The 23,912-nt window shown below is 33.4% G+C and overlaps 1 protein-coding gene across 3 annotated transcripts in view; it reads right to left on the bottom strand.

Annotated features, from left to right (window-relative positions):
- LOC149550860 (uncharacterized) overlaps positions 1 to 3,075 on the bottom strand; it is a 37,012-nt gene extending 33,937 nt beyond the window's left edge. The window contains exons 1-3 of one of the 3 annotated variants that reach the window (XR_016352630.1): positions 2,731 to 3,075; positions 1,882 to 2,067; positions 1,665 to 1,796 (exon numbers count right to left, since the gene is read on the bottom strand). Coding sequence is in view for 2 of the 3 variants with exons in the window: in XM_089786443.1 (XP_089642569.1) it covers positions 1,665 to 1,796; positions 1,882 to 2,030 (281 nt within the window). In the remaining variant the exon portion in view is untranslated. Of the gene's footprint in view, positions 1 to 1,664; positions 1,805 to 1,881; positions 2,068 to 2,730 lie in introns of all 3 variants that reach the window. The other 2 variants (XM_089786444.1, XM_089786443.1) reach the window with 2 other exon arrangements.
- Between the last annotated feature and the right edge of the window lie 20,837 nt (positions 3,076 to 23,912).

Raw genomic sequence — 23,912 nt, 5'->3', positions numbered from 1 at the left:
AGTAAAAATAATGATTCCATGCTGTCAATAAAAAAAACAACATGATATGACTAATAAAGAAGCTCAGACGTGCATAATGGAAACATGCTTGTTGCATCTTTTACTGGTTAACTTGTTACAACTTACAAGATAGGATATGGATCAACCTTTACCTCAAATAGAAGAAGATCGATGCAAGATTATGAACAATTTCTTTAATAATCTTTTAGAATATCCTTTACTCAAATATAGAATAAGATTGGTGCAGGATTATCAACAATTTCCTTAGTATATTTAAGAATATCCTACGAATACAACTTTTAATGTACATGGAACAAAACAGGAAATCATTCTAAGTAGATAACACTCATAGAGCACGATCCTAGATTCAACAACCATGTAATATGTTGATATGTAGGTGAAAATAATACAGGATCAGCCTTCAAGTGAATTTTGGAGAGCATAAATAATTTGACCAATGAAATATCTCGAACTAGGGTATTGTTTCAAAACTGATTTGGGTGTTCACTTTGTGCCATGTTTTACTTCATTTCAATGCAAAATTTCAACATGAAACTAAGCATGCAAAGGAACCAATATAGATTTCCAAGGAAATAAGTGACTACAAACACAAATCTATTGATAATGATTCTGATATAAATCATGCATGGCTATTACATGAAATATATTGTTGTTACAATGCTAGAACATGCATTATCCACAATGATAATAATTGTGTAAAGTGAGAAAATAATGGAAGAGAATAAAGAAATGAGATTATTTTAGAGTCTTCTCTAACAAGCACATCAACCTCTAAAGAACCACCCTGTCGATAGGATGACAACACTGTTTGCATCCCTCCACTCTACAAGTCTGTAAACCCAATAAAAATGACCAAGGAATTGCCTCTTAAGAACTGTCCTAGCATTTGAATGACAACACACTTTGCATCTCTTGCCTCTACGAGCCTGTAAACCAAAGAAAAATGACCAAGGAGAAGGCAATGGAATGAGAAAGATTTGATAGCCTTTGACTCTTTGAAAGGCACATTTTATAGGCTAAAAAACTATAAACACTCCTTTAAAACACTTATTCCTTCGAAAATTAATATGATCATTTTTAGTTGCAATTTTTAGCAATATTGAGCTTTTTAAGAGATTTGTCAGCCTTCAAATTTTTATGACAAAAATCAACAGACCTGGTGACTTGGCTATTTCCAAATCATGTGCTGTAAATGTGAGATGACACACAAGTTATCCAATTTTGGTTTAATGACTCCATTGAGGGCATCCAAAAACATTTGTTTTTTTCATGTAACTCAGATGTTCACAACAGTACAGTTTGATCTTGGGAAATCATATGGAAAAAAATGAACTTGTTATTTTACATGTTCAACAGCCATGGTATACTCAAATAACCTACGAATTTGTAAGCAAACCATTCAAATCTTTAACCAAAATAGTATCTGAATCAAATTGTTGTTTATGTTATTATCCACTGTTAATATCCAAAATTGCAGAATCTGAAGCGTCTATTAAACTATGCTTAAACAAACGGATACCATCATTTAATATTTCTTCACTTGAAATAACATTTGAAGTTCTACAAGTCTTCCGCACCATAAACTGGTGTCAGAAATAAGCAAAGGAGCACCAATAGAAGTCAAAGAAGCACGAGAGACTCACATTATCTCTTCTATGTGGCAAAGGATCTTATCTTCTCGAGCAATTCCAGTAGTCGACCACGTTCTGCCCTTCCTAACAATAACCTCTGCCATACCCAGCTTGTTATCCCAGCGTGCCACTGAGACATCCTTTCTGCACAACTACATTGATGATCAAGTTTCGTCACAATTTAAAGTGAGCATCCCTGGGAAAATTAGACGAGATGAAATATACATACCTAAATTGTAGCTTAGGAATGGCCTCTGAAAAGTAAAGTGATTCGAGTTCATCGTCGAGATTTTCTTCTGCATCAAGCTCTGAGTCTGACGAATCAGCAGAAATCTCCCAATGAATGTCTGACGCAAAGCTACAAGAGCTTTTTCCCATGATAATGAGCAACCAAGGATGTCAAAGTAACATATTCCTGAGAGAATGAAAGTGAATTAAGTTATTAATCTACACAATAATTCCAATTATCTAAGCAATATTCTAACTAAGAATGAGCACCATCGTACAATTGACATAAATAAGTTCTAGTTTAAAATTGACCAAAGATGATGTGTGCTGCTAAACTCTCGAACAAAACCGTCAAATGTCAAATTAATATTCTCAAAGCACAAAGCATTTATTTCTGAAGTCGCATTAAATAGAAAAATCAAAATACATAGAGCCCAGTCATCCAAAACCCAGAACATCCGTGAAATTTCAAAGCTCACCGCAACCAATTTCAGAGCAAAAGGTCAATGCATAACAAGATCTCCAATAACGCCATTAAGAGATTTTTCAAAACGAAGCAAAACATGGCATTATACTATGAGTAGGCCAATAACTTTGAACACTGCCCTGCAGACCAACATCTATGCAAAACGTATGGTTGGGAAAAAAATACATGCATGTTCTTTGGTTTGATCCCACGGGGGAATTTCATACTTACTCCATCCTTTGGAACTCTCATCAGATAGTGTATGCCCAGCACTATATAATTACTTGATTTTTACAATTCTTAATGACAGTAAGCCTTATGCCGAAACTGTTAGGATTTCGCAGGTTTTTTGAAAATCAAATTCCAGAGAGAAAATTAACTTACTGTTTTGATCTCGGACTGTCTGATTTTATTTTCCCGCTGCTCTCTTACTTTATCTTCGAGTCTTCGACAATAAAGCAAACGTATAATTTTCTTCCTTAAATTCAAAAATCACAATTCAAACCCGCAAAAGCAGTATGCACGGTGCAAGAAAGAATTTGAACAGGGTTACCAAATGCACCCAACAGAAGAAAATAGAACCAGATGGCTTCCGCAAATCCAATTCAAGTCACACTTTACCAGGACCAAGTTTTTTATGGTTTTTTTCCTTCATTTTTTCTAGTTATACGGACGACTGCTCTGCTCGTGGTTTGCAAGAACAAAAATATGGTAGATGGTAGATTTATTACATTAATTAGGTTAGTTTTTTTTGTTTAGAGTAGAGAAATATAAAATAAGTTCAATATATAGTTGTTCGAAAGTTATTTCTGTAAGTAAGTAGTTGTTGTAAGGGAAAATAAGACTATATAAAAATGCTTAAACATCAATGTAAATAACACTCAATATCGTTTCAACATCAATTGTGTTTGTATTTGAAATGTATCTAAAAAATATGAATCAATAAAATTAGCACTTTATATTTTTGCTTTTTTATTTGGTATCGGAGCAAGGTATACAGGCATTTGGAGGGTTAATAGTGGGATCAAAATGTGTTGTGCCCAGCAGTGACGATAATGTTTGTATGCAACACGAGCAACTACCATGTGTCTATCTGGTATTTTGTGATCATCAATTTGGAGAGTATGTGATGTTTCTATGACAGCTTATGCTTGGCCTTTCATAATTTGCAAATTACTTTGGTTCATATACTAGTCAACTTGGAGAACCATTTTTTGTAGTGTTGGATGCATTTTAATTTGTAAAGAGTGTTGGCTTTTCTATTGTGCATTTTATTTAAGTTGCTTGTTTTTCTTTCAAAGCAGTCAAGAAGAAAATGGATAAAATGTCTACTATTGCTAAGTATGAAGGTTTTGAATTCTGCACATGGCAAATTAAGATACAGTTGCTTTTGATTGCAAAAAATCTATGGGATATTGTTTGTGGGTTGGTGAAAAATCTACAAAATTTTTGCTATAAAGAATAGAAGTAAATAGGAGGCTAGAGGCAATGGAGGTTGGAGGATTTTTATTATCTCAAGCTAGCTTCTCACTTAGAGATGATTATTGCATGGGAAGCAACTATTTGTGCCCTTGTAAAGTCAGAGCTTGGCAGATTGATCCCTGAAGAGAAGAGGGGATTTGATAGATTTGTGTCCCTGAAGAAAAGAGGGGGCTTGGTTGCATGATTGTCCTTCTATGGAGTGAGGGGGGGCAAGATTTCAAGAATAGCGTTAGAGACACTCGGAGGAGATGTTGACTTTCGGAGGAAAGACGTCCACATGCAAACATATTAGTGGTGATTGTTTCTATGGCACTTGAGGAGGCGTTAGACACACTCGGAGGAGATGTGGACTTTTGAAGGAAAGGCATCTCATGTGTAGCACCAAAGGAGGCATTAGACACACTCCATGGAGATGTGAAATTTTGGAGGAACTATGTCTTGTTGTGTAAGGAAGGTGGAAACAATGTTATTATGAGGTCAACTTCAGGATTTGCAGTCTGAAGTTGGGATATGAGGGCAACTTAAGGATCAAGATTTGCAATCTAAAGTTGTAGACTACTTTCAAAGATTGGTGAAGGAGTTTCATCAAAGTTTCCAGAGGAATAATATTGGTGAAGGCTTTTCACTTTTATTGGATTAATGTAATAAGGGGGAATGTTGGTCTTATTACATTAATTAGGTTAGTTTCTAATATGTGAGAATATCATATTGTTGAATTAATGTAATAAGGGAGGAATGTTAGATTTATTACATTAATTAGGTTAGTTTCTATGTTTAGATTAGATAAATAAAATTAGTTCAGTATATAGTTGCTGGGAAGTTATTCCTGTAAGTAGTTGTAAGGGAAAATAAGACTATATAAAGATGCTTAGACATCAATGTAAATAATATTCATATCGTTTCAACATCAATTGTGTTTGTATCCGAAATGTATCTAGAAAATATGAATCAATAAAATTAGCATATTATATTTTTGCTCTTTCAGTGGGGATGGAGGGCAATATCAATAAGATTAAAGTGGTGGTTTTTATTTATTTTTATTATATCAGCATTACTTCGATTTTGAAGATAGCATTATGGAGGAAGTTGCAGGGTTGGGATTGATTTCAACCAAAAAAAATCTTAGAGTTGGAATTGATTTTAACAAAAAGCTAAGTTAGGAAGGTTGGAGAAAGATAAAGAGTATTAGGAGGATAGAAAGCATTTTATGTGCTTCAAAATAAGTGCGAGCTTTTAGATTGGAAAACTACTCAAACTTTAGTTGGTCTTCTTGTGCTATCAGTTGTCCCGTATTGATGTGAAATATGGGCTAGAAGCACTTCAGTCTTACAATGGAAACAAATCGAGGGGATTCAAAAGCTTTGGATCATAAACAAGTTTAAAATAAAAAACATTGTTTCATAAGAAATTGGGGAAACGGACTTGGAAGAACAAAACTTATTATATCAGCAAGTTCAACCCCACATGTGATCAACTCCAAAAGGTATACATAGGGTCCAAGATTTCTTGGAGAACTCAAAGTCTTATTGCACAACTCGATACCAATTCTCATCAACTACAATGTGAAATCGGGCTATGGAAGAGGCCAAAAGAGTCTTGGGAAGAAAGAGTTTACGCATTTTGCAACTCTGGAAAGGTGGAAACCGATCAACACTTTATGTTAGAATGTAAGGCATACACGGACATCAAGATCAAATTTGTGAATATTATATATGGCAGCTCGTGGCACAACTTATTCACTGAGGAGAACATTGAGAAGTTAGGTGGGCTCATCATCTGCTTGCACAAAAAAAGAACTTAATTGTTAAAGTTGGTTTAGTTGGAAGGTTGTCCTATAGGCTATGATTAGCTTCCTGGACGTTAAAATTTATCTATCTATCATATGTAGCAACGTATTAAGGATGACTCTTGTATGATGTATTTGGAAGCTTTGTTTGAATGAATGAAAGAAAGATTTTAATAAAGTCTATCATGCTATGGGAGTCACAAGTTAGCATACACCTTCAAAAAGGAGGAAGAGAACCTAAGGCTGGGGTCCCATGGAGGGGGCTTTGTTAAAAATAGAATGGGTGGATGCTAAGATCTTTTATTAATATTTTAAGGTGAATGGTCCTATGAATCTGTTTTGTTTATTTCAAGCATTAAAATGTTAACTCCTACATTTAAGTAAGTGGTCTCATGGATTTATGCCAATAGTGGCATGTTGTGATGGTTAAGTTGTTGCGTTGTTATCCTTGCCATCAAGGTTCAAATCTCATGGGGATGAGGTCCCTCGTTTGTGGCCTCACTGGTTCATAGCTCCAGGTCAAAGCGTTTACCCCTCTTAAAAAAAAAAAAAAAAGTGGTCTCATGGATTTTAGAGTGAAAAAAGCTTAAGATTTTAAATTTATGATGTCATTAATTTTTTACTATTTTAATTAAGCTTTTTAAATAATCAACTAATTTTTGACATGTGGCTAAAAAAAGCCCTAAGTTAGTGGGGTTATTTCCAGACCCGCCCCATTTTCACCCACTCAAATTGGAAGGGCTAAAAAGTTGGAGCTCCTATTGTATAGGGAAAGATTCTAAACAAACCTTTAGCCCACTAAAAATTATCACGAGGCCACTTGCTCCACAAAAATAGAGCTCAAGCCCCTCCCATGGGACCCCTAATTAAGCAAGTTATAATCTCTTGACTAGCTCATCTCTTCATCAATAGATTTTCGTAATTAAGGTTGTGATGTTGCCTAATTGTGTTTCCTCAAATGTGTAGTTTAGACTGTCTTCCTCTAAAATATTTGCATACCTTGATATGATGTCTTTGCACGTCAAGCACTCCATGACAAAATGGTGCTTTGTCTCAACAACCCATATGTCATATAATAGGCACGGGGGCATCTTTAAATTATTTTCTAGAAGGAAAAATGGTTTTAATTTTGCTTGTAAAATTATTCTTAAGGCTATTGTTACAAGTATTGAATCTGTGGCAAAGGGTTGTCAAATTTGGGCAAACAAGTTTTCTTGGAGGAACATATATTCTTGATAATCTTATCTTTTAATGGGAAACTATTGAATGGGCTAACAAGTCACACCAAAGTGCTATCATAGTCAAGTTGGATTTCGATAAAGCTTATGTAAGGTCCCTCCTCACATGTACTTATTAAATATGAATTTCTCTGTCAAATCTATTGTAGGAGATTTGAATGGATATGGAGCAATGTTGTAGGTTTTAGATGTCTTAATGAAAAATGAGATCAAGAGATACATCCATGCTTTAATACTTAAAGATTAGAGAACTGCTATGTTGTCTCGACTGTATAAACATTAATTTGCACTAACAATAATACAAGGTGTTTCACTTAATGATAATGTTATTGATTGTGTTACCTCAATGATTAGGATTATATGCATTTAGATAGTTCAATATTCACTATTGGTGATGTTATGATGTTTAGGTATATGCATGCCTAACAATGATTATTCTCTTACTTAATCTGAATTAACAAATGAGTTATATGTCATATGGACTATGTAATTACTGATGATTAAATGGGAATAGAAATAAATTAAATAGTTAATAAATTGAAGCATTATGTTCTGAGTTATGTGATTTCCCTAATAAGTTATTTATATATGCACGAGATTTTCTTGAGCTACTGATGTGTAAAATGAGTGTGCAGGATATTTATTAGTTGGGGAATCTAATGGAGAAATGGAACTGATCCCTATGTGCCATTTGTGGAAACCTTGTTGTTCGTAACTTAATTGTATTGTAAGATGTATGAATGTATCTTTCTGTGTTCAGTAAATGTGAATGTTTTGTAATTGTGTTCTTATAGTGTCGCTTCATACTCGTGAATTTGCATATGCATTCCAGCATGCTACTTAGGGTTAACTGTGTAACCTTTGGACCTAAGTCCAATTTAGTTAGTGTCAGTTTGCTAATTTGGTCCTTAATCGAGTTTAGTCACCCTAATCCGGATTAGTGCTTAATTTGCATTTTAGAGTTGTTAGTTGGTCCTAATTATTTCCTAGCTTTAGTTTGGCTCTAAACCTATTCCTTAGGCTTTAAAACATGAACTATATATACCCAAGGGGTATGGGTATGGGTTGGGGATCTTTTCCAACCCCTAAGCCCCTTTTATTGACTTTTGAGGCCACTCAAAAAGTCTCTTTTTGCTTTTGTGCGAAAATTGACTATGGCTACCATGAGTTGTCTCACCTCGCCTCCACTTAGTGGTTAACCATAGTATGGGTTGAGTAAGGAGCTTCTAGATTTGTAGGTGGGTGGGAGAAGTTATTGATCCCTTTATTGGTTGAGTTTGAGGCTTATTTTAGAGGCCCTTCTTGGTCTAGTTGAGGTGGTTACCCAATCTCTGCATTTAGAGAGGAGTCTTGGAAGATTGAAGCAAGGAAGGGAAAAGCTCTACTCAAACTTGCTCATTTTCCATTACCTCCTTGTGTAGGTAGGAATTCTCATCTCCCTTGTTCAGATTTTCATGTTTGTTTCATGCTCATGCTACCTTGTTGTTGTTTGATTGCTTGTATGTATGTGGGTATGTTGGGAAGGATTGAAAACCATGTTCTTGAATCCTTTTCTTCCTTGTTTCTATTTGAATTTCAAAGTTTTCTTGTATGGGTGTTTTGGCATTACTCACCCTTGGAGAGGGCAGAAGTGGCCAATTTTGGGAAAGGTCCTTTTAGTTGGACTCCAATAGTGTAGAGTCTCTTCTCAAGATGAGAAGAGGGAGAGAGGGTAGGGTGTTATGGGCCCCTACCTGTCAGCACAAACCACGTATGAGTTGTGGCATGTAAGAATGGAAGAACGGAAGTTCTTGATTTATAGCCCCGATTGGGCACCTGGTTTGGTGTTGTGTCTGACATCTCCTGTTGAAAAAATTCCACCTTTCCCTAGTTTTGATTCATTGTGAATCTTGTTGTGAAAACCTAGTATGAATATGAATGTTTGATTTTGTCTCTTGTTATGTTTGTTTGTCACCTGGTCAGTTTTTGTTCTCTCCACAATTTCAGTGATGCATTACAGAAAATGAAATGAGTCCCTTATTAAGGACCATGAAAGAAATTTAAATTGATTGTTGAAATTCAGTTATGTTCGGGATTGAAATCCTGTGTACATTGTATTTAAAATTATTGTTGTAGTGGCGACGATGCCGAGTTTTCTTCCTGGTTCTTTCCCAGTGGAGCCCTTGAATCAGGTGGTTCAATAAAATGAATGAGAAATGACTGAACCACATTTGTTTATAAAAATTGAGTTATATTCTTGCTTATGATATTTCTGGTATTTCAGTTATGCATATGTTTCTCGAAATTAGAAGTAATGATGTTTCACCTTCCTACGACATTTGTATGTTTTGTAATCAAATTCATTTGATTGAAGTTAAATATATATCAAGTTATGCAAATTAAGTTTAAAATATGTTAAGTAAATTTGCATTTGATTTGTACTTAAATTTTGTAATTATACATGGGAGTGAGGAAAAATTAAGTAATTTTGTTGAAATACTTATGTATTACATTTAATCCAATTATTATTTGTTTTAGAAAAAAAAGGTTGTTAGTGTGTTTATGCCCTATATTTTGGGCATGACAGCTTATGATAAGAAGCGATGAAGCTTCATCCTTAAAATATTGCACTTGTTGGGGTTCGGCCTTGGCAAACTATGTAAACATGTTGAAATGTTGTTTGAAGATGCTACTACTTAATTGATCGTTCATAATGAAATGTCTCGTCCCTTTCCTTTACAATGCTCAATACGACAAGGTTGTCACTTATCTCCATTTCTTTATGTTATTATTGTTGATGACCTAGGTTAGTTGACCTTATTAAATTATTCTATCAAGTTGTATGGTCTAATTGAGGTGGAAAGGTTGGCTTCAAATGCACTTCTTGGTTACATTCCATTCAACCTAGAGCTAAAGGTGGTTTGGACATATTGGATCCTGAAACCCTTTGTTTAGCAGCAAAGTGTATAAGTCAAGTAATTAATGGCAGTAAACCATGGAAACTCTTGGTGTGTTTTCGTAACTCTCAAGCTTCCATAGAAATAAAATGGAAAACTGTGACATGGGAAGACGAATTGTTGTTGGCCCCTTTTTTCTTCTAAATTATAGCTTTTTGCCCATTGTTGTCTATTTGGAAGGCATGGCAACTAGTTTGCAAATATTTGAATTGGAAAGACACCTCTCTACAACATGGTTTTAGTTTTTCTTCATCTTCTATTCGATGGAACTGGCTAATCCAATATCACAAAAAACTACTCGTTCTATCCTTTAGACCCTCGCTTTATTCAAGAAAGATACCCAACAATTTAGAGACTTGTGGGATTTTGACCATTGGATTAGGATAGTTGGTTAAGTATCAAGAATAAGTTTGGTTTGGACAATAAATTCAAAGTGCTTATCATTTTTATTGAATCTTTGGTCTCCATTGATCTATCTATGAAGCTTTTTATACATTTAAATGTACTTTTTCCAAGGATTGGTGTTCGTTGCCAAAGCATCATTTTTGTTCCATTCTTCTTCTTCTTTTTTAAATATCTAAGTGTTTTTATTTGCATTTCCCCTAAATCACAAGCTTAATAATAAATGGACTTGTAATTTTAGGAGAGCGCTTTGGAGAAAATTTAGCACTAACATCTACAAGTCTAAAGTTGTAGCGAATGCACATATTCTTACTAGGAAAATCTTTCATTTTAAACTCTCAGATGGGGATAGATTAAAGTGCGTAAAAATTTAATAAGCTAAGTGTCCTTTTTGCTAACATAATGAAACTCTTAAACATACATTTTGGGATTGTGCCTCGACTAAAAGAAAATTGAATGATCTCTTTAGATCTATTTCTACCATTTTTTACTGTGAATTAAATTGGAAAGCAGTTATTTAAGGCTTAAATCTTCAGAATAGAATCATTCCTAAATATACAAGGTATATTATTTATTTCACATATGGAAAAGTAGAAAAATGCATGAAAAAAAATGGCAAAAGTTAAAAACTTACAAAAAATGTGAAGAGAGCAACAAACCCCAATCTTGAGATTAGTGCATCCCAGAATCACCACAACAAACAACAATTCATGATGAAAATTGACTTCCCTAACAAGGGCATGAATTCCACCTAGTTACATACCACATATCTTGATGATAGACTAAAAGGAAAACATGCGATCCCTTGTATTCCAATCAGCAACAAATATGAGGTATTGAATGGAGTTGTATCAAACCCGAACACCTTCAACAGTTTTGGTGAATAAACACACAGAAAGGGACGGGAAGATCACAATCTTGAATAAAAATTCATACAAAAGTGACTATGGATGGGAAATTGTCATATCAAAAAGGAATTGACAAAAAAACTCTTTGCAACAAAACCCAAAAAATAAAGCGAAGATGGAAGGAAAGCAAAAATAGTTCTTCCAAAACATAGAACCTTTAATGAAAGAAAGGATACAGGTTAAATTGGTATCAAATACAGCAGGAACCGATAATAATTGAAACCTTGTAATTTGTAAACCTAATAAAACTTCCACTACAAACAACATACATTTAGGGCAGAAACAAAAGCAAATCATCCCAGGAAAATGAACTAGGGCTTTCGAACAAAATCGAAAAATCTATATACCACCACATAAAAGAGAGAATGCAAACTTCGATAATACAAAGATGACTATAACTAAAGAAGTATCTGTAACAAAGGGAATGAAGATAATCTCACTGGCAGATAAGGTAAGGGAAACTAATTGTTATAATTTCTTTGGTATACTAATCATCAGTGACAAGTACACAGAAGAAAAATGGAAAGAACGTGAAGAGCTGGGAATTTATGTTTGTTGGAGCAACCCAAACAAACATCTATCAAAACTATCAAAATTTTTGGAAAAGTTATGCAAACAATAGCTAAGTATTAGCTTCCCCTCAAAGTCATCAATTTATCTACACTACAAAAATAACGAAATTAGGAATAAAATAGTTTCTATATCGAATTGTTATTACAAAGGACATGCAGTCAAATTTCAAACATGGGAACCTAATTGGAATGAGGAAAAAGAGCATTTGATACCAACCTAGTCTGAATGCATAAATATTCCAGTAGAAATCAAACATTTATATACTTTAATTAGAATAGGCAAGTCAACTGGGAAACTCATAGGGATAGATTTAGAGTATGACAAAACAAGTAAAGTTAAATTCTTAATAGAAATGGATAGAGATCAAAAGATGGGGAAGAAAAAAAAGATTATAAAAAATAGATCCATTTATGAGCTTGATTTTAAAAAATATGAAGGGGAAATTACTAACATTATTAAACCAAACCTGAAGATTGAGCATAACATTTCAAATATAGAAGAATCCTTTAATAACATCAAGATAAAGGAGAAGAAAGGACAAAATACCAAGGTAATCAATAAGGTCAAGCATAAGCAGAGAGAAGAATCAAAAGTAAGAGAAAGTATAGAACAAAATATACAAAAATCAAGTACACAAATAGTTAGAAAAAGCAAAAATCAAAGACAACAAGAAAGCGCAGAAGCAATAAAAGAGAGAAATAAAGGAACAGACAAGGAAATGATCACATTAGCAGCTTTGAAAGAATGCAAAATTTGTCTCAAGGAAAGTGTCATCATGCAAGAAACAACAAAAAAAACATTAAAGAATGGTATAAAATGAATCATGAGATTAAGCTATTACAAGCTGATATAGAAGATTAGACTATGTTACGGGAACAATATCACCAAGAACATGAGTCAAGATAGCAGTACATAGAATTTAGTATAGAAAAGGAAAATAAAAATGCAAAGACAAAAATCAACATGGATAGCAGTAGAGCAAACAAATCAAAGGAAGACAGAACAAAGGAAAACAATAGTCAAAAAATTGAGGATTAAAATAGTATAGAAAATAATATGAATCAGCAAATCAACTTGACAATGGAAAATATAGAAGAGAAAAATGCAGAAGGCAAGGAAGGGATAAAATCTCCAAAGGATAAAGAAAAAGTAGAGGAATGTTTGATCCCTATAGAAATAGAAGCCATCTTAAAGGACAGTGAAGAGAATACTATAGAAGATGATAATACAAAGACAGGTCAAAATGGTGAGTCACAAAAATGGGAAGAATTTGGTGTACTAGCAAGAACACCTAAGATTCAGGAAAAGGAAAGTTTAGAAAAATTATATAGATGTAGAGGAAGAAGAAAATTAAACATCAAAACACATTATAAGAGATTTAATAGATGAGGAAATAGATATGGAAGAATCAAAAAAAGAAAATAAGAACCAAATAAATATCGAAGACTTGGGTATCTTAATTAATCAAGAAGGATTCAAAACTCCTAAATGTGACAAATCTAAAACAAAAAGAGGCAAAAAATCACTAAAAGAGTTAGGAGAAGTAGATGGCCAAGCCAAAGAGTAAAAAAAGATATTTGAGGTATGTAAGTCTGGGTAGGGGAAGAGCCTTCTCGAAGAACAATAAGGATTATTACATGGAATGCTAGGGGCATAACAAAGAATGTTAAAATGAAATATAACAATATTTGAGTAAGATATAATTATGATATAAGAAACTAAGCTTAACAAAGGAGATGGGGAGAAACTAAAGAAAAAACTAGGAAGATGGAATGCATAAATGAAGGAATTAGATGGAGCATCAGGGGGAACGAGAATCATTTGGAACAATAGAGTAGTAAATATCAAAATTATAGTATCAAACAATAACTGGATGGGAAGTGAGGTATCAAGTAATAAGAATAATCTCCAGTTCATTCCCGTCAATGTATATGGACCTATTCAGAATATAGATAAAAGAAGCTTAACCTTGATACAAATATGGTTATAGGAGGTGACTTCAATGCCATCCTTGACCTCAAAGAGAAATTTGATGGCACTTAGAATGTGTCAAGAGCCACTATAGGCTACAGAGAATGGGTCAGAGCTAATAATCTATTAGAAATACCTACCAACAATGGAGTATTCACATGCAACAATAGAAGAAAAGATTTTAGTTATATTGCAGAAAAACTGGATCGATTCTTTTTTCAAAGGAGAACTAGTAGAATTGGATTTCTCTATAATAGCATCTATACAACCAATAGCAGGATCAGATAATTATCGAGTTAAAATTTAATTAACAGAACCTAAGAAATTAACTAGGAACTCATTCAAATGTGAAAAATGTGGTTCTTAGATTAAGCATTCATGGAAAATATTAAACAATGGCGGGATGAAGGTAAGTTTATAGGATAAAAAATGTACTACTTTGTATCAAAACTTAAAATGCTCAAAGAAAACATACAAAAGTGGAACAAAACACACTTCAATAGTATTTTCCAAGATAAATTAAAGAATAAAAATGGTATGGATAATGAAAAATTCACTAAGGGCCCGTTTGGTTGCAAGTATAGGAATTGGGAAGTAGAATACAAAATTTGAATGAGAATGGGGAATGAAGAATAGGAATGGAAAATTGTAATCAAATCTTGTTTATCCCCTGTTTGGTTATACAAGCTTAAATTGGAATAGGGTTGGATTCATGTATATATTATATTAGAATAAGGTTAAATTGATAAATCTTCTACCTGTGGTATTCTTCCCTACATTCTTTGGTACTTATTGATTATTTGTTAAGGCACTGTATAATGCCTCTATAACTTCTCGTCAATTTCCTTATGGTTTTGCACTACCTAGTAGGTTGCACTCAGTGTAGATGGCAAAAAAAAAAGTCCCTTAGATTCATTCTAAAATACATTACTTTAAATCTGCATATGATTAAAGAGTTTTGATTGGAGAAACAATCTCTTTCACGAGCGGCAACAACGATGGAATCCACAAATGTTTGTTGTAGCTTGCATGCTTCTCTCTGGCTCTGAAGTGCTAAGGAATAAGCTGCTTTAATGTTTACTTCAATGTAACTCTGTGTTGACATCTCTTCTACCATGGTGGTAATAGCGTAGAAGTCTATGTAGGCGAATAAAATGATGGATGTTGTTCTGAAGATGCAATAAACACCATTGGAAAATTACTGAAACTATTTAAAATATTGAAAACCTTTACCTGCGTATAGCCACAGACCTAAAAAATTATTAAATTTGGAAAAGTCAAACAGAGAATAGAAATTGCCTATTCCAATAACAGGTATTTTTTGGAATGGACAAGTGCTCATTTTCAGGCTTGAATGGGAATATGTTTTCCTATTCCTCATTCCAATTCTGTGCACCAAACAAAGAATAAAAATCATATTATAATCTTCAATGACTATTCTGGTTGTATTCTAGCAACCAAACGGGCCCTAAAGAAAAATAACTACTAGCTAAACAAGAGGATATTCAAGCTGAAGACAAAAAAAGAAGAAGGAAAAATGGCTTGCAGAAGGAGATAGAAATACAAAATTCTTTCATAATAGTACTATACAGAATAGAGCTATTAAAACTATTAATCAAATTCAAGACAACAATGGTAGTAAAATTGATAATCCAATAGAAATAGCAAGTACCTTTGTAACATATTATGAGAATCTATTAAACAACCATGATTCATTTAATTTGACCAAACAAGAAATAATGTTAAATAATATACCCAAAGTGATAACAGAGGAGGACAACGAGAAACATAGAATTTAGAAAACCTTTTACAAAAGAAGAAATTAAAATAGCCTTCTTCAATCTTAGTCCTGATAAATCCCCAGGGCTTGATGGTTTCCAAGCTTTTTTCTTTCAAAAGTGTTGGGAAATTTTAGGAGAAGAATTATGGAAAGTAATTGAGGCAACCAAGAATAGGGGATCAATTCTTACGAAAATTAACCATACCTTCCTAGCATTAATACCCAAAAAAATTGCAGCTATGTTACCTTCAGATTTTAGTCTCATAGCTCTTTGCTACAATATATAAAATATATTCCAAAGCAATAGCCAATATGATTAAAACATTGCTTCCAAGGATTATCTCAGAGAAGCAAACTAGATTTGTACCAAGAAGATCAATCATTGATGGAATATACATCATATAGGAAACTATGCATTCAACTGTTAAAAATAAAGAAGCGTGTATGTTTATGAAGTTAGATATACAAAAAGCATATGATGTAGTAGATTGGAGGTTTCTATGTAAATGCCTAGAAAAGTTTGGTTTCTCCAAACAATGGATAAATGTAATCTTTAACTACATATCTACTCCAAAAATATCATTGGTAATTAATGGCATTCCTAAAGGATTCTTCAAGACCTCTAGGGGTATTCAGTAAGGAGATCCCTTATCACCTTTTCTTTTTATAATAATGGCAAGACCCTTTGTTAGAGCAATCCAAAAGCACAAAGTGAAGGCCAAATAAAGGGTATCACTGTAACAGAAAATGTTCCAAATACTACCCATTAGTACTTTGTTGATGACACCATTCTTCCAGGAATTAGTACCAAGGAAGAAACCAAAGCTTTTAAAAAATTTATAATGGATTATACGACTACATCAGGATAGAAGGTGAATGCAGAAAAATTGAAAATTTACTTTTTAAACACTCCAAGAGACATGGAAGAATATATATATGCAGACAAATGGGCTATAAAAAGAGTAAATTTCCATGTAAATACCTAGGGATATATTTGGAAAAAGGATTCAAGAACAAAATAGGATGGGTTAACATCCTAGAAAGAATTGAAAAATAGACAGAATCATAGAAAGGAAAATGGTTGACTAAGGCAGATAGAGTAATTAAAATTAAATTCATTTTATCGGTTATTCCTACTTACTCTCTATCTTGTCTCCCTCTACCTGCCTTTGTCAATAAAAAGTGGAAGGGAAGCTAAGAAGTTTCTTCTGGAGTGGAACAAATGAAAAAAAATAAGCAAGCACTAATTAAATGGGATAAGATATGCCGACCAAAGAATCAAGGAGGTTTGGGCATAAAAAATCTATGTTGGCAAAATGAGGCTTTAGGAGCTAAATTGGTATGGCGTTTATACAAGGAAAAAGATTACAAAATGGGCAAAAATTTTATACAACAAATATCTTAATCCACTAGATCCCTTGTCGCTCTTTAGAATTAGGAAACCTCGAGGTGGATTAGAAAATTGGAATTTTATGCTGAAATGCAAGCCTTTGGTCAGCAAATATCTAAAATGGGATTTAGGTAGAGGAGAGGAGACATTATTCTAGGAAGACTCTTGGGATGGTCTGCCTCCAATCATTAACTCGAGAATATCTAGAAACAACATTATTGAATTAACTAACCTATGGGGACCCAAGGTTTCAGATGCCAAAACTTTGGTAAACATTGATGATTCAAAGATTTGGGCCTATAAATCTTAAGATGATGTCAATATACCATTAATAGATAAAACTATCCTTGAGAATATCTTTAAGGAAAGAATGGTGAGCCATAATAATCATGAAGATAAACTTATATGGGGAGCATCTCAAGATGGAATGTATAAAGTCAAGCTAGGTTACAATCTTATAATTAATTTGCAAAGATGGGATAATATTGATATCCCCCTAGATCTATTTTGGGATTAAACTTGTCTACCTAAGGCAGGCATCTTCCTTTGGGCGACAATTCAAAATAGGAATCTAATAGCTGACAGATTTACTAAAATGGGATTCAAAGGACCTTCTAGATGCATTGTATGCAAATGCAATTTTGAAAACTCAGATCATCTACTATTTGAGTGTTCCTTTGCTCAAGATTGCTAATATTAGGTTAAAAATAAGTTGTTGTGGACTACTCGTCTCCCACAGGATATTCAGGGTCTTCTAAGGGGATGGCCAATTGAAAACAAGATTAGTATTTATGAAATTTTTTGGAATATAATGCCATCTATCATTATGTGGGAAATATGGAAGGAAAGAAATATATGAATATTTTAGAATATAGAGCTTAGTAAGATCTTGCTTCTCAATAAAGTTGAGGCAGGTATCACAGAAGTTGTGAACTGCCATCTTAGGAATACAACTAAAACAAAAGGGACATTCTCAGAATGGGATGGGAATATGAGGAAAAATTGGACACATCTGATCAATCCCCCCTTAGTGTATCCAAAAAAGGATTATGTAGCTAGAAGAGAATGCATATGGGAAGCACCTCCGATAGGGTGGAAGAAATTAAATTTCGATGGAGCATCTAGAGGGAACCCTATGAAAGCAGGATTGGGATGCATAATAAGATTAGAAAATGGAGAATGGTTGTTAAAACAAGAAAAACCTTTAGGCATTATTATTAATACCATAGTTGAACTAGAAGTATTAAAAGAAGGCTTAAAATTAAGTATTAAAATAAAATTTTAAAAATTAATCATTGAGGTGATTCCCAAATTATATTAAATGTAGTCAGAAAGCGACAGACACCAAATTGGATTTTAAATGCTAAATTGGAAATGTATTAAGCCTTATAGATCAATTTGAGGAGGTTAGAATTCAACATATTTTCCGTGATGGCAACTCAAACACAAATAAATTGGCAAATCAAGGAGTGGAGGGAGAAGACTTTATATGCAGAGTAGGATAAATTGAGATTAAATATTTAGGTTTAGAACAAAATATAAGCATCACTTCAAGTAGTAATTATTAAGATACATGTACAGTGAAAAGCGAGACTTACAATCATGAGGCATCTAGGAAATTATCATTAAGATTAGGCTAAAGTTTAGTAGTGTCTTTTAATGGTTTAATTCATACATGTGTGTCAAATATAATCAATACCTTGTTATATGAGTGACCGCCATTTGTTATTTCCAGTATGGCTTCCTAAAACTTTTCACGATTTTTTTAACTTAGCAATCCTTGTAGAAGATAGGTTAAGCATGGAGTCTTCAATTGTCCTCTTTCATGCTCTGGAAGTAAGGACAATGGCATTTAGAGAATCCATGAAGCAGGAAAGATGGAATAGAATTCTTAATCCAGTAGATGACATTACTAGGTTCACTATCACTTGGGCTATTGGGGAGAGGGCATTCAATTATGATTTTACTTGGCGAATCAACAACTCTATAATAAGTACCTTCATAGGATGCCTGACTAAAGCTAGTGTCGAGAAAGGGGAAATAGTTATGTTATAACATCTTTGATATCACCTGGTTAGTAGGTCTATAAAATGTTATCTTTAGCGTGGATGAAAAATTGTGTATTCCACTCCCTGAGGTACACATGGCATATGAACCATAGGAGCTACAACTTGTTAATGTCACTAGGAGACCATCCATGATCATTAGAGACAACATAAAATTCTTCAATGCATGGCCAAAAATAGAGGCCAACATTAATTTCTTGCTTAGATGGCCAGTAGTGCGTGAAGACCGTAGAAAGGACTGGCTGATCAATTTTCTTCAAGCATTTGAAGCCTATGTCAAGCCAAATATCAATTTTAATGCCTTGGGTAGACTGGAATTCTCACTGTCAAATTTTATCAAGTCTAGCAGAGAATTAACAACGTATGTATTCTCGCTAGGGTCGATAACAGATGATGTGGAAAAGGCCAAGGGCATAGTCATGGTATGCTGGAAGAAAGAGGAGGAGGCTCAACATTAAAGAGCTCTGTGATGGACTGGTTCTTTTGGGTTTGCTATGTTAAGGATAGCCCCTAACAGGTTTAAGTTCTTTTAGTTTAGCAATATTTGTTGGTTATGGCCCTAGGTGTGGCCTCTTTTGGTTTTTCTTTGACTCCTTACCTAGTTATAAACTCTATTGTATTTGTTTTTATAGTTTTTTTAGGTTAGGTTTTATGTTAATATAAGGATTGTCTAAAATTGGTATGGATGTAGTACATTATCTAACATTTTGGGCATAAGCCAAAACCTGCTAGTAGGGATAATATAGATAGTTTTTTGAACAAATAATATATTATGTATAAAGGATTCATTAATGAACATATAGTTTAGCTCTTGATAGAAAAATTTGACCTGTTTAGCACTAGTAAGATAATTTTGGCCCTAAAGTAGTAAGGTTTTATATACTAATATGGGTTTCGTACCTATGTTTGGATTACAAATCAGAGAACTATATTTCCCTTCTTTGTTTATTTCTTGACTATGGCTATTTTTAGCAGAGGAGTTCTTTGTGTTGAATGTTGTCCAGTAGGCTGATAGTATTTTTTGATTAGTATTAACTTCTGTAGTAGTTAAATGTAAGTAATAAAATGCCTTCAGTTTAGCTTAGAGAGGATTATGAAAATACATTTCACTCTAAGAATTAATGGTAATCTGAACAAATAGCAGATTGAGTTTCATAATTAGAAGACAATCATAAGTATTGCATAATTCTTTTTATAAATCTCATTAATACAGCTTAGGATATTGTTAATATGTCAATGTTTAGTACACGTATGATTAATGCCCAACATTAGCTAGAGTGAATTTATGAATATTATATTTGAAGTGTGGTAATCCTTAAATAGGAATGAATTGGAATTACTTCCTACAACTTTTTTTTGCAGAGAATATTAGTATGTTGATCGGATATTATCCTAACATCTTTCTTCTTACCACATTGATTGTGATTACTAATCCCCAATTGGAAGATAGTTATATTTTGTCATGTAGATGCTTGGTATAATCTTTGAAGATTAAAAGTTGGAATCTCGCCATTTTCATACCCAATTTTTCTTTACACCAGAAGTATCTATGTAAATGTATCATCTAATTATGTAAAATCATGAATATAAGAGATTCATGCATACTTGGGTATGCCCCTTTTAAGTCTGTATAATATAGGACTTTAGTCCTGGGCAAGACTGGAGGTTTTCTTTCTCTGTTCTTTCCTACTAGCGCCCATTTAAACAGATAAAAATGTAACTTTTTCTATTTTAATATAATATAAAGGCTTCAATTGTTTACCAATAAAAAATTGGAAAAGTAGATGCATGGTTGTATTTTTTAATCACGATATTCATCTAGGAGGTGAAATGTTAAATTTTTACTCTAAATTCATATGTAAGATAACATTTTTGTGCTCTTAATTGTATGTTGGTTCTAAAGATCAATCAAAGATTAACAATCACTTGGATTGAATAGAGTTCCAATTTCTTTAGCTTCATAGTCACGATACTTTATGTTTAAAACAACTACAACAGATGTTACAATTTAGGTTATGATAGATTGTTGTAAGCTCTTATTGAGTAGTTCTATTTTAGTAACTTTGGGTTATTAGTTGTTGGTTTTTATATGGATACAGTTTGTCTTAAAGGTATTTTTTATGATGTTGTTACAATTGTATTATATTTCTAGTTTGGGGTTTTTGTTGATAGTTGATTTTCAGTCTAAATATAATTTTGTGTCTACAATTCAATAACTAATGACAACCTATGTTGCTAATATGTATATGTGCGTGTGTTATTTTCATTATTATCAATATAAAAAGGGACAAAAAATCTCTCTTTCATTTCTAATATATTGGACAAATACTTATTTTTAACTCAAATGTTGGTGTTCTATGGAATGTAAAGTATATGAATTTAAATTCATTTCAGGTTTGATAATATGTTATGATAAGTATCTAAGAATATAAAATATGAAATAATTTTTCTATGTTATTTATTTAAATAAGAAAATCTTTTAGACTTAATCAAGTCCACTATGCAACTTGATATTTCCTAGTGAGAAATAAAAAGTAAATTTAAATTTGGGGTGTGAAACAATGATGCATACAATTATGTCTAATGGTCTAATATAGTCTCAAATATCAAATGATTACACCTTTAATTTTCATTATTAAGAATGTACATAAGGGTTGGTTAAGAATTATCTAATGGTACAATCATGTCTCTAATATTAAAATATTACACTTTTAATTTTCATAACTAAGCATGTAGATTATCTCTCATTGAGAATAGTCTACAAAGGCATCAACATTGTGATTTGAATTTATGTCATCATGAATCTTTGATCATCACCTACACCAATCAATTGTCATGGGTCAAGACCCATATGCAACCCACACCAATTTCTTCTCTATTCACAATGTCCTCCACACCTTTTGCCCATCTAGATTCTAAACAAGCCCTAAACACATGTAATACCTCCTCTTTCTATGATTCAACCATCAAAGCCAATGCTAGAAAGAGGGATGAGATATCCAAATTAGAGTGGGGATGCCAATCGTGCTTCGAGTAGTATTCCCTAAAGATCAAGAATGAAGCATTCCAAAATTATTCCTCATCAATTTTGAACACATTACCAAGCCTCTTGACTATGAATGACCCTATAAATGACAAAATTTGGCATGAAGTCCATAATAAAAAGTTGGCTTCCATTTTGCACACCTAGAAACACTCCTAATAGTATCTCATTAAATATTCACTAAGCATCAACAAAAACAAAGAGGTGGAAACCAATAAAAGTCATCATTAAAGACTCCAACAGGAATTGTGCACTATTAAATACACCATCATATCAATTCTTATTAGAAAATGCATACATGTTAACTCCTTACAAACTGTATGAACCACTTGCCAAAAAATGAATACTTTTGCCACCATTTTGGATGAAACACAACATATGACCACCCCCCTCAATTACATGTTGATAAAATAAATTAAGTCTACAGGATCAACAAATCCAATATCTTCAAAATGTTCAAAGTTGTCACTTAGTGATCCCGTGACACCCATTGTAGTTTCTATATATTTGTTCAAGTACCATGGATGCAATTCCCCTTTAGCAATCCCATTAACAACAATCTATGAGTCACATTCAAAATGAAGCCTCTAAGCACCCAACTTAATACCCAACAAAATTGTCTCAATTCTTGCTAATCATTCAACTTGAATATTGGCATAGTTTGTTACTCTCTTAGCTCTAATGGCTAAAATATTATTGTCTTTTTTTATTGCCACTACACCAATTCTCAACAATTTAGGGTTCACCTTTGAAGGGTCATTAGAGTTGATTTTGATCCAACTCGGATCAAGAGGCCTCTGGACAAGTAAGCTTTCTAGCTACATCCACATCCAAAAGAGGATTAACCCTCTTAGGACCACTAATGGACCTGAATTTCACCAAGGTCCAACTCCATTATATCATAACATCCCTTTGATTGTAGGGTACCTTACGTAGATTACTATTGGAAGCCACATTTGAAACAAATTCTGAGATAACACATTTTGATTTAATTAACGATCTATATAGTGCTTTCACCCTATCTTGGAACATCCTCACGCTTTGTTATTTAAAAATTTCCCACAAAGTGATGGATGCAAAAATGTGCCAAATTATCGCAAAAGTGGATGACTATTTTGGAATAAACCAAGATTTTTGCCAGTTCTTCAATTTGGTTGGCATAGGCCTCTTCCAATTTGATCTTTGAAGGATGAAATGTCATGCCTTTTGTGCAAGTTCACAATTTAAAAAAAGGTGATCCAAAGTCTCTTTTTCCTAATTATACAAGACACATCTAAATGGACCATCAAATCCTAATTGTATTAACCTATCCCCCACAAGAATATGACCATTCCTAGCTAACCAAGTGAAAGATCTTGCTTTAGGCAGGCAAGAACCATGCCAACATAAGCTACATTCCCATTCTATTTTCCTATGTGCATTCTCCAATAGTGAATGCCCAATAATTATAGAGTAATTCTCACTCTTCTATCCTCGTCATTTTAGAACATCTTGCTTTGTGGATCCCATGACTTTCCTTTTTCCTAAAATTTCTTTTCACATGGTTAGGTAGTAGGGATAGGTCTAAGGATGCATGATCTTTTTGCTTCAATAACCTGCTTGGCGCAAAGGATGTTAGGTCCAAAAAATTTCCAACCTTTTCACCCCACATTCTCTTGGTTGAGTTAACTATATTCTATGAAACCTTGTCACCTTCCAGGATTTCATGACCATCCAAGAATGACTCCAGAAGTTGACACATTATTTGTTTCCAACTTTTCAAGTAACATGATCTATAATCATACTTCTACAATTGATGAGGAAGTTCCACAAGGTTGAGACCCTTAGAAGATTGTTTATAGTCAATATCCTTTCATCCTCCAAACTATCCACATACTTCACCCATCTCTGGTCAATTTGTGCATCCATCTGACACACCAATTTGGCACTCATTCTTGTGCTTAGGAGTTTCCAGTCTCTTAAGCCCACTCCACCCCCTCCTTTGGGATAAA

The sequence above is a fragment of the Cupressus sempervirens genome, chromosome 6, assembly GCF_028749045.1.
Source record: "Cupressus sempervirens isolate cs-2001-9-10 chromosome 6, ASM2874904v1, whole genome shotgun sequence".
NCBI classification, from domain to species: Eukaryota; Viridiplantae; Streptophyta; class Pinopsida; order Cupressales; family Cupressaceae; genus Cupressus; species Cupressus sempervirens.
Note: the sequence above shows the minus strand (reverse complement) of the source record. Positions and strands in the feature narration are given on the sequence as shown.